At 46.6% G+C, this 12,899-nt stretch overlaps 6 protein-coding genes across 6 annotated transcripts; 3 read left to right on the forward strand and 3 right to left on the reverse strand.

Moving 5' to 3' along the window:
• Positions 1-723: 723 nt before the first annotated feature.
• EDD37DRAFT_695729 (uncharacterized protein) lies at positions 724-1,779 on the reverse strand (the record flags this gene model as incomplete). Its single annotated transcript, XM_062820118.1, has 1 exon — positions 724-1,779. The coding sequence occupies one exon, from the start codon at positions 1,777-1,779 to the stop codon at positions 724-726; it is 1,056 nt and encodes a 351-aa protein (XP_062669250.1).
• An 897-nt stretch (positions 1,780-2,676) lies between these two features.
• Positions 2,677-5,097, forward strand: EDD37DRAFT_682914 (uncharacterized protein; the record flags this gene model as incomplete). The annotated part of the gene is made up of 4 exons (XM_062819823.1): positions 2,677-4,477; positions 4,531-4,662; positions 4,721-4,901; positions 4,951-5,097. Exons 1-4 carry the CDS (start codon positions 2,709-2,711, stop codon positions 5,095-5,097), a joined length of 2,229 nt encoding a protein of 742 aa, XP_062669251.1. The 5' UTR covers positions 2,677-2,708.
• Positions 5,098-5,412: 315 nt separating this feature from the next.
• On the reverse strand, positions 5,413-6,359 carry EDD37DRAFT_610670 (uncharacterized protein; the record flags this gene model as incomplete). The annotated part of the gene is made up of 2 exons (XM_062815228.1): positions 5,413-5,516; positions 5,561-6,359. 2 exons carry the CDS (start codon positions 6,357-6,359, stop codon positions 5,413-5,415), a joined length of 903 nt encoding a protein of 300 aa, XP_062669252.1.
• A 713-nt stretch (positions 6,360-7,072) lies between these two features.
• On the forward strand, positions 7,073-9,234 carry EDD37DRAFT_592989 (uncharacterized protein; the record flags this gene model as incomplete). Its single annotated transcript, XM_062814540.1, has 6 exons — positions 7,073-7,558; positions 7,618-7,733; positions 7,782-7,907; positions 7,958-8,041; positions 8,094-8,655; positions 8,755-9,234. 6 exons carry the CDS (start codon positions 7,073-7,075, stop codon positions 8,998-9,000), a joined length of 1,620 nt encoding a protein of 539 aa, XP_062669253.1. The 3' UTR covers positions 9,001-9,234.
• Positions 9,235-9,264: 30 nt separating this feature from the next.
• Positions 9,265-10,059, reverse strand: EDD37DRAFT_465964 (uncharacterized protein). The gene has a single exon (XM_062813031.1). It carries the CDS (start codon positions 10,008-10,010, stop codon positions 9,357-9,359), a length of 654 nt encoding a protein of 217 aa, XP_062669254.1. The 5' UTR covers positions 10,011-10,059; the 3' UTR covers positions 9,265-9,356.
• A 1,411-nt stretch (positions 10,060-11,470) lies between these two features.
• On the forward strand, positions 11,471-12,811 carry EDD37DRAFT_610672 (heterokaryon incompatibility protein-domain-containing protein; the record flags this gene model as incomplete). Its single annotated transcript, XM_062815229.1, has 1 exon — positions 11,471-12,811. A coding segment is annotated over one exon (1,341 nt), but the record flags the coding sequence as incomplete, so codon positions are not given.
• Positions 12,812-12,899: the final 88 nt, after the last annotated feature.

Consider the following 12,899-nt stretch of genomic DNA (forward strand, 5'->3'; position numbering starts at 1 on the left):
ACAGCGGAATGAAGCTGTTCATAGCTTGTATCTACCGACCTCACTGCATCACAGCTAGTGAGTGACTTGCTCGCTTCCCAAACCAACTGTGGCATAAGACGCTGTACCTACAGTCCTCCTAGGACATCTTGACGTAGTTCCAAGATAGCACGTCAAAAGTACACGACTTTTAAACGTATGAACATGCTTCCTCCGAGTTGCGTCCTTGACCAGAAGAACAGGAACTACACTACCACCTCGGTCAACGCGTGACCCTGATCTAGTTCTTCATACCTTTGCTGGTTACTTCTCGTCCGAAAAATTCGCTGTGACAGAGAAGCCGAGTCTCTGCTTCCGGAAGAACCTGTTCACGGGCAACTCGTGGTTGACGGATATGGTGTTGACTGGACAGGCGTAACGGTCATTGGCAATAGTTTGGACAAGCTCTCGTTCAGAAACAACTGCCCGTCCCACTTCGAGAACAGCAAGAACAAGTGGATCATGGTCATATCGTTGTTTAGAGACATGCCATGCCATGGCGGGCGTAGAGAAAGAGTCGTGCGAGCTCAAGTTCAGGCGCAGCATCAGAGGCAAACAGGCGTTGTTCCTGATTGACGGATACAAGGCCGTGGTCCGAACCACTATCTCCTCATGCACTACCACTCAAGGCATCTCGTCAAGAAGGCATGGCAGTAATACGGCTTCAGAGAAAAGTAGCCATTATGTGACATTCTTCCTGACTCATTACGTCCCACAGGCACACTGATCCTGCGGCGCGCCACAATCTGGGCAGCGACCCATCTGATTGTGAGGCTTAGAATCGCGAAAGATCAGCCAAAGCAGCCCAGCTAGCGTCAAGATGGCGAAGATGACCAGTAGTGTTAGAATAGTAATGGCATACCATGGGCTGTCGTCGTATGAGTAAGATGAGAGGCTTTGTCGCAGATCTTGCATCAACGAGGAATCCGTTTCCGTGAATTGGGTGTGCATGTATCCGTACATGACGTCCGAGATCGATGAGTTTAAGTAGTGCAATGAGGATCCGTCAAGCGTAATATTGGTGTTGTAGGTATAGTTTTGGAGAGCTGCAAAGAATGTTTCGTTGATATTGGTCAGGATATCTTGGTTGAAGGCCTCGGTAATGGTCTTGTCGATGGACTGGTCTATAGTGGTAATGAGTGTATTGTCAACATAGCGCTGAAGACTATTATCCACCGAGATATTGATGCTTTGAGTAATATTCTCCTCGAATTTGGAGAGTGTAGTGCTGATAGCAACGAACTCCTTGCTGATTGCTTCATGAACTGAATTATCGATTTCAACGCCTGCTACCTCGGTGAAAGTATTCGAGATCGATTCGACCAAAGTCGCGTTGAGTTCTTCAATGAAAGTTGTGTCGAAGTACGCTTTTATGGCGACGAGAAGCGCGTCGAAATTGATCGTGCCATTGCAGCACGGTGTAGGTGTAGGGCTTGGTGTACAATATGTGGACATAGTATGAGTGACGGTTTCTGTGTAAGTCGTTGTACTTGTTATGGGCTGCCCTGGTAGAGTGGTTGTCGTCTCGACCGTACTTGTCACGGTCGAGGTCGCAAAGGGCGGACATGGCTGTGAGACCGTGCAAGTGACTGCAGTCATCGAGCATCCAGAGCTTGAGGACAGGACCGAAGTCGTTGACTCCCAGTCACTCCAACCAGGTCCTTTAGCAGTACTCTTACCACCATAGTTGCCTCGCTTGTAATCAATGTTAGCACCAAAAGTCGTTGAGAACAACGCAGCCAGCGAAAAAAGAAAAAGCATCTTGAGCTGCTGCTGCGGTGATGACAGATTGAAATGGGGGATAAATTGTGAGGTCGGATCAGAGCTTACCTCAGTAGTATTTACATGATTGGGCGTGCGCTGGAAACTCTTTGTCCGCCTGATGGACCTGTCGCGCGACGGAAAGCATCTGCACACCGTACATGCTATTCGCAAAGCTACAAAGCCCCAAAAGATTCGTCAAGACAGCGAAAAATATTCTGCAGACTTCTGGTGTTCGTTCATCAGCTTTTCGAAGTAAACCGAGTTTCAGCTGCCTGTAGACTAAGCAGAGCTAGTTGAGGTGGTTACCGATTCAGCTGACGCCACACCACTTGACGAGCTGGCCATGACCTCGAGCCGCATGAATATACACCTCTTCTAGGCTTAGTCCGCCCGTGTGCAGTCACGATGAAGAGGCTGCAAAAGACTTCACTCAGCTTAGAGCTGGTATCGCGAAAGAGCCGTGGTATTGTGCTTTGAAGTCGGAGGTGATTGTCACTGCCTCGTGCTGGTTGGCCGGACGCCATGCAGGCTCTTCTCCGCACGACCTCAGCTAGATTACCAACTCTTGACTTCTCGCGTCTTCCTGCTCTTTATTCAGGACAACGTGCATCAAATACGAGGGCGGCCATGGATCCGACGCGGAAACCTCAGCTGCGAGCCGAAGAAAAGCCTGCTGATGGGATGCCTTTGACCGCCGATCTCATGATGCGAGTTAAGCACCTTCATATCTTGTCACGAACTCTTCAGGGTTTTCTTCAAGGGTAAGCAGATCGTTCGCGACGATCCGGAAATTTATCAGGTTGTCAGACACGTTAGGGTTGATGGAAAACGCGAAGAGCTCCCTGATCGCGAGTTATAGCCTCTATTCTTAAGCAATTGCTTGTCCTCTTCGTCAACTGATGTAGATTTCTCCAATATATCTTAGCATGGCTATTGACATCAATTATATCGAGGAGTCCATAAAACGAGGAATCACTGTGGGTGTTGTTCCTCTCGGGGGTGCAACTCGCACGCGCAAGGAGATTGATGAGTTCATCAAGGATACGGAATGCTTCAATCTGTACCTTCTGGCATTGATCGACCTCCAAAGACTGCCTGGCACCCGCGGAGAAGAATATTTTGGCACCCGCCGTCCTAGATGGAATGCAGCTTTCTCGTACTTCCAGATGGCAGGCATCCATGGCAAGCCTTTCCACCCATGGGACGGACTCAGTCAGGAAGATCTAGGGATTCGGAAGCAGGAAGGGAAAGATGCAATGAACCAACCAAGTATTCAAGCTGGATACTGCTCTCACTCCTCTGATCTTTTCCCCACGTGGCATAGAGCATACCTCGCCATGTATGAGCAAAGCCTCTTTCTCCAGATGGTCAACATTGCAAGGGCATTCCCGCCGCAATATCAGAAGAGATACCTCGATGCTTGTGAAGATTTTGGTATACCATATTGGGACCCATTCCTTCCTCGTCGAAAGATTCTGAACAAGTATGGGTATCCGATCACCAAGTGTGGCATTCCCGTCATCATGTCATCGAAAGACGTTCGGATTAGGACTCCTCGACAGCCGGATCAGCCTATCGATGCGCCCAATCCGCTGTATACCTACAAATTTGCTCCTGGGAATCTCGATTGGGCCGAAGTAGCTGGTCATCCTTTCCGAGAGGTCTTCAGAGACGTAATAAACAATCCAAACATGACGCTGAATACGATCCGAGGACCAACACCTACTGGATGGACAAGCCATCAGTATGTGAATAACACCTTGACAAACGCCGTTAGTACTGCACATGGCCCAGCTCTACCCCTTGGGTCGAAGATATATCGCATACTCCAAGGGCCGCCTCTTTCGTATACGCAGATGGCGACCAGCGCATACGTTGCCCAAGCTGGCCCATCCACAAACAAAGAGAATTCCTTAGAAGGCTTCCACAACGACATTCATACCATGTGTGGGAATGGTGGTGACGGACGGACTGGACATATGGGTCTCACCGAATATGCTGCTTTTGATCCAATCTTCTGGCTCCATCATGCCAATATCGATCGCATTTTTGCAATATGGCAAGCACTGAACCCGGATACGTGGAGCTGGGATCAGAGACTACTGGACTCGCCGACCTATGTCAGGGCCATTGGCGATCGCGAGACTTCCACGTCTTGGTTGATTCCATTCAGGCGCAAAATTGAAGAGGACTTCGATCCTTTTGCTGACCCAGGTTCGTCCCCTAGAAGGCCACCAAAAGTAGAGTGGTGGACCAGCGATGCATTGAGAAGATGCAGTGACATGGGCTATACGTACCCAGAACTTCAACTAGTGAAGCATGGTGAGAAAGCAGACGATCTTCGCCCATTGCGGCAATGGGTGACCACTACATACGAATGGTCCACGATATATGGCGAGCCTCCTCCTTGGCAATCGCTGTTTGAGTCGGAGGGCTTTTCTCGAGTTGAGGCACTACCAGAGGTGTTGAGAATAGATGGTACTGGCAAGCCCATCTCAATCGAAACGGCAACGACAACGACGACTAAGCCTCAGCCTAAGCCCATCATCTCAACCAGGATTATTAGCTGGTTCCACGGACGTGATGCCAGCAGAAATGTCGGACGAGGTGATGATATTGATTGTTACAAGCATATCCGCCCACTCATGAGAGGTCACACATTGACACATTGGAATCTCACTGTCACGGTCAGAAAGTAAGTGTTCCGTGTTTCGAGCCTGCAACATCGGAGCTGACTAACTTCTATAGATTCGCGCTGAACGGCTCATTCCAGATCTACTTCTTCCTAGGTGACTTTAGTGATGACCCTCGCACCTGGCCACATGAACGCCATCTGGTGGGTATAGATGGCATCTTTGCTAACCGACATATCGAACACTGGTATTCCCCCTCTCTTTCTCTATAGCAGTTCCTTCGAAGATACTAAGAAGACGTGAAGTGAAAATTGCAAACGTCAGGACTCGCTTGGCCTCGAAGACTCGGATACCATCGCTTTGACAACGAATCTTGTAGCATATTGGAAGAATGAAGAGGTTCACTGCGATATGCGCCTTCGTAGTCTAGAGCCGAACGACGTGCTACCTTTCTTGAAGTACAATCTACATTGGAGGGTGCTAGATGTAAGTACTCCTCGGGTGACTTTAAGGTCTAAGCTAATTCTTCGAATAGTCCTATGGCCGGCAGCACGATGCGCGGAACATCGAGTCCCTTCGTGTTGCCATAGGCTCTCAAGAAGTGAGGCTACCAACAGAATATGGAGGAAGGCCTGAGTATAGTATTGAACGTATCTGGCACGACGTGGCGACTGGTGCTTAACGGACTTACCTTATCTACTATATTATTTCGAAAGGAGTTAGATAGAACTGTCGAAAGCACAATCGTTCACTCTGTTACTATTAGGTCAGGAGATAAGCAGAGTTTCTTAAGTTACTTGATCTCCCACGATCTTCACACTGTTACTCTTCTTTGTCCTGGTCTGCCTTGAGCTCTCGACTATAATACTTAATCAACCGGGTGAGATTCGTGGATTTACACATTTAAAATCGACGTCCATTGAATGAATACTATAAGTCCGTAAGAAGATAACATATGCCTCCGATAATATCAAGCTTTTGTAAACGCTCTATTACACTAACTACATGAATCTAACAAGGCAGTCTCTTCGTCTTCGAGATCACGTCTCTCTATCCCTGCGAGAGCTTTTGCCGACACTGCATCTTCTTTTGCCAATTGCACTATGATTGTCAGAAGGTTCTTCTCGGATGAAGATGTAACTTACACTGGATGTCGACGGCACTTCGTTTACCACTCCACCTTGCGTGAGGAATCTCTGTACTGCCGTAGGAGTTCGCATCACCTACTGTATACACACCATCGACGTTTGTTCTCATACCACCAGTCATATTGGCAAGCAGCCCGCCTTCCACCAGGATAACACCAAGAGATTGGCCAAGTGTGGATCTTTGCGTAGTAGGGAACGACGTCAGAAAAGCTGTACGTTCAATCGTGGTTCCGTTGTCGAAGTTCACTAGGAATTTATCGTACTCCGCTTTGTCAACCTGTGAGGTGTAGACAGATCCGTCCCGTATTCTTTCAATCCTGTCTATTGTCCCATTATCAACAGTTACTCCATATGTCATCAACAAGTTCTCACATCCTGGTAAGGAGAAGTCCAAGGCGCCGACTTGATCTGCAGTCATCGTGCCATTGACGAAGGCGACAACATCGGTATTCAAGGTTCTCACCTCGTTAACAAGTTCTGGGATCTTCTCATTGGGACCGATAAGACCCAGTGGCTGATCACGATGCTCGTAACCATCACACCACGGACACCAATAAATACCACGAGCCCAGTTCTCTGTGATACCAGGAGTTGAAGGTAGAATGTCTTGCAGACCAGTGCCAAGGATGACCTTCCGACTGAGATACTGAATACCACTTGATTCTGTCACAAGAAAGGCTGTGCTGTTAAACCGTTCGATACTGGTGACAGTGCCAATCTGCATTGTGGCTGTCGGGTACTCAGCGATCTGTTGTCGGGCTCTGGCTCGAAAGTAGCCGGCGTGACACCTTGTCATAATGTCAGTCTTGTTTTGGAAGATTGGAAGTACTTCTTACCATCACTTCCAATGATGTCGTGTGCATATTTGCCTACCTTATATTTCCGGGCTATTTGGCACTAGGGCCAGTGTTGTTGTTACTGATGCGCGGGCATAAACCTCTTTTTTCTCCCCACAAGCCTTCGATCTTGGGATCTGCGAACTATCTCGTGCCTCGTGGTATGGGAACATGTATAGTACCGGCAATTGTTTCCCTAAATTATTTACAAGGTGGGAGTTTCATGGGCATAGAGATGAGCATTGAAGTCGGTCATTCTTGTCCCGTATATTTACCAAGTTGTTTTGGTCCTGCCGAAGTACGAATAATGCCCGAGAACGCGAGCACATTCTTACCATTACCACTTCCGTCACAAGCAGTTGTTCTCATTCCCGTGTCAAGGCGGGGAAAAATCACCGCCCAATTTATGGCTTTCAGTTCTCGACCCCAATAGGACGCCTCCAGCCAAACAGTCTCACCAATGCATATGTACAAGGATCTTACCGCATCCAGTGCGTAGGTGGCGTCTAATTCGGTTCGGATAGTCCCCCTTGCAGATCCGATCTTTCGCTTACAGCGCCGCCCAAGTTTTCTGGCCCCGGATCTCAGCAACCCCATAAAGCGGTCACCATACATATGGACCTTCACTTCGCTTGTGATCTCCTCTCTACCTCATCACCTGGACATTCGCGGCATGGGCCTCAACGCCAAAGGCCGCAATTGGGGTCAACTTATCAACTGGGATGATCTGGGAAAGTTTTATGCTGCTTTCATTATTGCATGGACGGTCTTACTATACGCTGGAGCAGTATGCCTTGTATGGAATCGACGTCTTGCTTTCATTAAGATTCGCAACCTCCCACTAGCTATTGCGGCAGTGAGCTTTCTGCATGTATACCTGGTCAAGATATTCCTTGCATACACCACCAATGGCCATTTCCTCTGCTCGGCTGAATTCTGGATTATGAGCATATACCTCCCATTCGGAATAGCACTTTTCCAGGCGAATCTTATCCGACTCAAGAGCATTAGTGATCAACAAAGGCAACTTCTTGCAAAGCCACCGTCCACTTTTCACAAGTTAAATCCTTCTGTCTGGGGTCACGCTCGTGCTCAATGGCAGTCACTTCGGGACGTGCAGAAAAGTTACCTCCTAGTCGGATATGGAATGTTGATTCAGGTACTCTTTCTCCTTCTCGGAATGAGACTTAGGATCGTGTGGCTAACGTGCTTCGGCAGCTCGTGATTACGGCCGTCCTCTACGCAACCACTCCTACTCTGCAAAATGATTACACAAGTTACGGGCCAGTGACCCACGACAAAGGGCAGGCATTATGTCGAAAATCTCCTCAATGGTGATTTTACAATCACATTGTTATGGAGCAATGCTAAGAGTTTAATAGGATACCGTCTGCATTTTGGCAACTGGCCTGGGCTTGGTTGTATGGTCCATATATCCTTTTCAGTGTCCGCAATATACACGACACACATTACTGGCGTCTGCAGGTCATTGTCAGTGTTATCTCTGGGTAGGGTAGTTTGTATTGTCTCTTACTTGACGCTTCTCACACATTCCAAGTCTTTCAGGAACACCACTATGGCTTGCTGCTGTCTTCTCGACCGCCTTCGTGCATATCAATCCCTGGTTTGTTCCACCGATGTGGTGAGTTACTCACAGACCTTGAGAGATGCTCACGTCTTCTGACACAGTTTAGGCTAGCGCCAGGGATCATTGTCATGCAGTTTACCACGATCTTTTTTCCAGTCTACGAAATATATCAATCGAGGTCGCTTATGCGCACCACCTTGGCTATTTTGGAAGCTTGGGAGGACAAGAAGAATGCAGCGGAGTCCGAACGATACCTCACCTCCAGTTCGAGTAGCCATTCATTGGGCACCAACGTTTCAAGTTCCAAAGCATCGTCACGGCTGCACCGCGAGTTGTGTTCTATGTCGTCTTTGGAAAAAGCCTTGGCAGTTAACCCTGATCCACTACTACACTTCGCCGCCACCAAAGATTTCACCGCGGAGAATATCCTATTCCTTGTCCAAGTCAGCCGATGGCGTCAAGCTTTCCAGGCAGCACCGTGCCTTGGAGGTGCGATTACAGATGTCGCAAGGTCACACTTCTTCGAATCCGCTCTTCAAATCTACATGGATCGAGTCTGCGAACGAACTACGAAATTCCCAATCAACATCGAATGGCAGATCCGCCGAAATCTAGACAATGTTTTCGCGTCAGCAATTCCGGCAAACGTACACCGCCACAACAGTGATGTCGCATCTTTCGAGAGTGCAGCTATACAACCAGTCCACGATCAGGATGATACCGCAGACATGTTGCCAATGACCCTATCTCAGGAAGTCCCTAGACAGGGTGCGACAACAAGAATGGCGCTGCATTCATATATATTCCCCGTGGAGAAGGCCGAACACAAATTCGAGCCTCATCCAGCAGTGGCGCCCTTGGGCATTTCCCGTGCGATGATCAGAGACGACTTTAGCGAGGACGTGTTCAACGCGGCAGAGAAAAGTATCAAGTATCTTGTACTAACCAATACATGGCAGAAATTCGTCAAATATCGTGAGGAAAAATCTAGTTGGAGCTCTTTCCAGTGTTGATTAGGTTTTTCGTGATATTGTGCCCCTGGGACCAGCAAGATATCATGTTCATTGACGGTCATGATCAAAACGATCGTTGGAAGCAAGAACTTATAAGGGGTGCTAGGATGCACCGATCAAGAAAGGCCAGCAACGTAAGTGAACACCGACCTTGGTCTCACTGAAGCCTTCATGCGCGAACATGAAAATGCATTACGAGCAAACACTACATAACATAGACCAGGGTAAGGTAACGAGAGGAATATGTGGGAAACCCAATGCATTATATCGATCACTCATCTGGCCATGGCCGCCCCACGTCTCTAGTAACAGCTTCCGATTTCGATGTAAGAACCAATGATCTCCATCAAACTCAATCAGGTTAAAGCTTTTGGTGTAAGTCCTTCAACCTGCGACCCCATCCGGGTAACAGACGTTTCCAACACACCAAGTATGCCAGAAACAACGTCAGACATGTTGATTAGAAATGCTTCGTCGGCCCGTGTCTCACGACCTGGCAATTGCACTGCAATTGCATCCATTCCATCCGGTGGATTTAACAAGAACGGTGCGAAAAGGGAGGCTCTGGTGCCCATGGAATGAAAGCATACCACCTGCGTATGGAAGCTGTTGGCTGACTCCCTCCGGACGAACCATGGCGACGCGATTGATAATCCGGTGAATAACATTGGTTCAGCCTCGTGGTTGGCTATATCGAGAATGCTTTGCCCTTCACGAGAACCATTTGAAAAGGATCCTTCCACCTTCAATGCAATGTCCTGAAGACTAGGTCCTTGGAAAAACCTCATGATAGGGAATATAATCCTAAACTCACGCAGTATCACACTTCGTAGCTGCATGAGTGTAAGAGAGTCGAACGCGTATTGGTCGATGTTCTCGGTGAGAGAAATCCTGCTCGGCTCAGCTCCCAGTATTTTTGCAAGGCCGGAGCGCAATGTTTCTACAATCATCTGAACCCGCCCTGAGCCCGATAGCAAACAAATTGACCCTTGAGGTCCAGAACCATCCATTCCTGCCTATCCGTTCTTCAACCCCAGAAAAGCGCCATCCTAAGCTAATAATCTCAAGGACCCTAATCATAATACGGCAAAGAACTTACCGTGAGTTCTTTGAACGGGCCAATCAACCCAGCAATATTCCCCTCACTCCTACCTTAGGTTCTTTGAAACTTTGACCGTAAGTTCTTTAATTACGTCGCGCGAATAATTTCAAGAAAATTTAGATACTTAGTTAGATAAGTATAATAATTAAGAATCTCGAATTATAAAATTATCGAAGCTATTAGAACTATATTATCGATAAGTAAAGTTAAGTAATGTTTTTTAAGATAATATTATATACGAATAAAAATATTACGTAAAAGACTACTATAGATTAAAATTATTAAAGTTACGACTTATAGAGTAATAAGTACTTTACTATAGTTTATTATAGACTTTATAAAGCTTTAAATAAATAAAGAGTTTATTTATCGATAAGTTTAGTTTTAATTTATACGCGAGAAGATTAATTTAATATATACAATATATTAATAAGTATTTCGTAAGGAAGATAGTAACTTTCGTAAATATAGGGTTAAGCGATAATATTAGTATAACTTATTCTAGAAGTAATTTATAGATTTATTTTAGTAACGCGATAAAGTATTTCGAGTTTTAGTTTAAGTATTATATTACGAACTAACTTACGACTAGATTATAGATTATCCGTTCCACTAAGCGTAGGTTACTAATAGACAAGACTACCGAGATTATAGCTTCGCTAATAACTAGACTAAATCACGTGATACTAATCTATTTAATCTACTTGATTTATTGATTAGTATAGATTATATAGATTATATAGATTATATAGATTATATAGATCGTATAGATCATATAGTAGGGAAGGGTTATATATACGACTAACAAGTCCATAGCTTTCCTACGTAGTTAACTTCGTTAACGATTATACCTATACGTTTAAGTATTGATTAGTCTCGCTTATATTATAAGCGTACCCTCTTACCGCTATATCTTAGTACTTCCCTCTACTTAGGAACCCCTTATCTCGTGATACTAAAGTAAAGCGATTCATAATATAGTTTCAAAGAACTTACGGTGGGAGTGGAGGGGATATGGCCGGGTTGATTGGCCCGTTCAAAGAACTTAACGTCCGTTCTTTGCCGCATTACTATTAAGGAGTCCAAAATATGACGTAAATTATTATATTAGGCTATAATGAAACATAGCGCCACTGACGTAAATAGCTGAAGTTATGACGACGCCTTGCCGCTAGCCACAAGGCTGCTCATCACACATATTTAATACTATGTGTTGACGTTGGGGCAAGCGATATTGATATGCTTATCCGCTGGCCCCCGGAACAATAACAATAGGAACTATTTTATTTCCAAAGATCAATATCTGGCGAAGGCACTGTTCGATATATAGGCACACCTTACCCCCAAAAAGAGTCTCTTGCCTTGAAGATGGATATATATCGTCACACATTACTTCCATCGAACAGCCTTCGGTTAGTAACATTCGAGAACGATGGCCTCCGGATATCGACATACAGGCTAGACGCTACTCCGCAATATCATGCATTGTCTTATGTCTGGGGTGATACACCCGACCCTCCTCAGCACTTTAAAATTTGCCGAGATGAGAATCACACCAACGGTGCCAATCTTGGGATATCACCAAGTCTCGCAGAAGCTCTGCCGTACCTCGGTCGTCTCAGCATCGCACCGGTTTGGATTGATGCCATATGCATCGATCAATCAAATGAGGAGGAGAAGAGACGTGTCATACCGCAAATGAAGGATATCTACAGCCACGCACGAAGTGTGCAGATCTGGCTCGGCATCCATCATAACAATAGTGACATGGCAATGACTCTACTTCGATCATTAGCCACCCAACATAAAGCAGGACAATCACTATTCAATGGAGATTCCCTCATACAACACGCAGAGATTATGGCATTGACGAGTGCACTAGATCGGAACTTGGTCATCGACATTGACAACAGAACATTTGAAAGTTTCCACTTGCCGCGGCTTAGCCATCCGATTTGGCTTGCTCTACGCAAACTATACTTACGTCCCTGGTTCAAACGTGTCTGGACATTCCAGGAAGCTATGTTGGCGCCGGAGGCGGCGGCGGTAATTTGTGGTTCAGATATTATGGACTGGGCTATGTTCCGAACTATTGGGTTGAAACTGGCACATACCCAGCTTTTGTGGATGCATCAACACACAGGATCCACCGGATTAAGTCATCTCGACTTCACAGATAATGTTGAAGGCGATCGCTTCCTGACATACTTGATCCTTGCAAGAGGAAACAACAGATATTGTCGGTTGCCAGAAGACCGCATTTATGGCTTCTTAGGGCTTGCTAGCTCTCGGATCAGACAACAAGTCCCTGTCGAGTATGGTCAGGAGGGGTCCGACTTCTACCAACACGTGTATCGATCTGTAGGACGTCTCCTAATACAGCACTTCCCCGTGGATGATATCTTAACAGCGGCATCATCGTTCCTCAAGCCCGCGAATATTCCCTCGTGGTGCCCAGACTGGAACTGCCCTTCTAAGTCCCAGGGCTTCTGGGCATATGGAGAAGCTGGCTATCCAATGAAAGAATACGCCTCGATCACGCTGCATCCGACTAATGAACATTCCATCCTCGTATCTGGTACCACTGTTGACGTGATTGATAAAGTGGTCGAAAACTACCAGTGGTACTGGCCAGAAGGAGTTGCGGGCATCAGGGGCCCGGCCGACTTACTTTTGCAATGGCTCGACGATTGTTTCGCATTGGTTAGGGTTAGGGTTAGGGTTAGGGTTAGGGTTAGGGTTAGGGTTAGGGTTAGGGTTAGGGTTAGGGTTAGGGTTAGGGTTAGGGTTAGGGTTA

This window comes from Exophiala viscosa, assembly GCF_022695815.1.
Source record: "Exophiala viscosa unplaced genomic scaffold EDD37scaffold_7, whole genome shotgun sequence".
In the NCBI taxonomy this organism is placed as follows: Eukaryota; Fungi; Ascomycota; class Eurotiomycetes; order Chaetothyriales; family Herpotrichiellaceae; genus Exophiala; species Exophiala viscosa.

Excerpts from the sequence above, each read along its gene's own strand:
- EDD37DRAFT_465964 (XM_062813031.1), bottom strand. The coding sequence starts at position 10,010 with ATGGATGGTTCTGGACCTCAAGGGTCAATTTGTTTGCTATCGGGCTCA.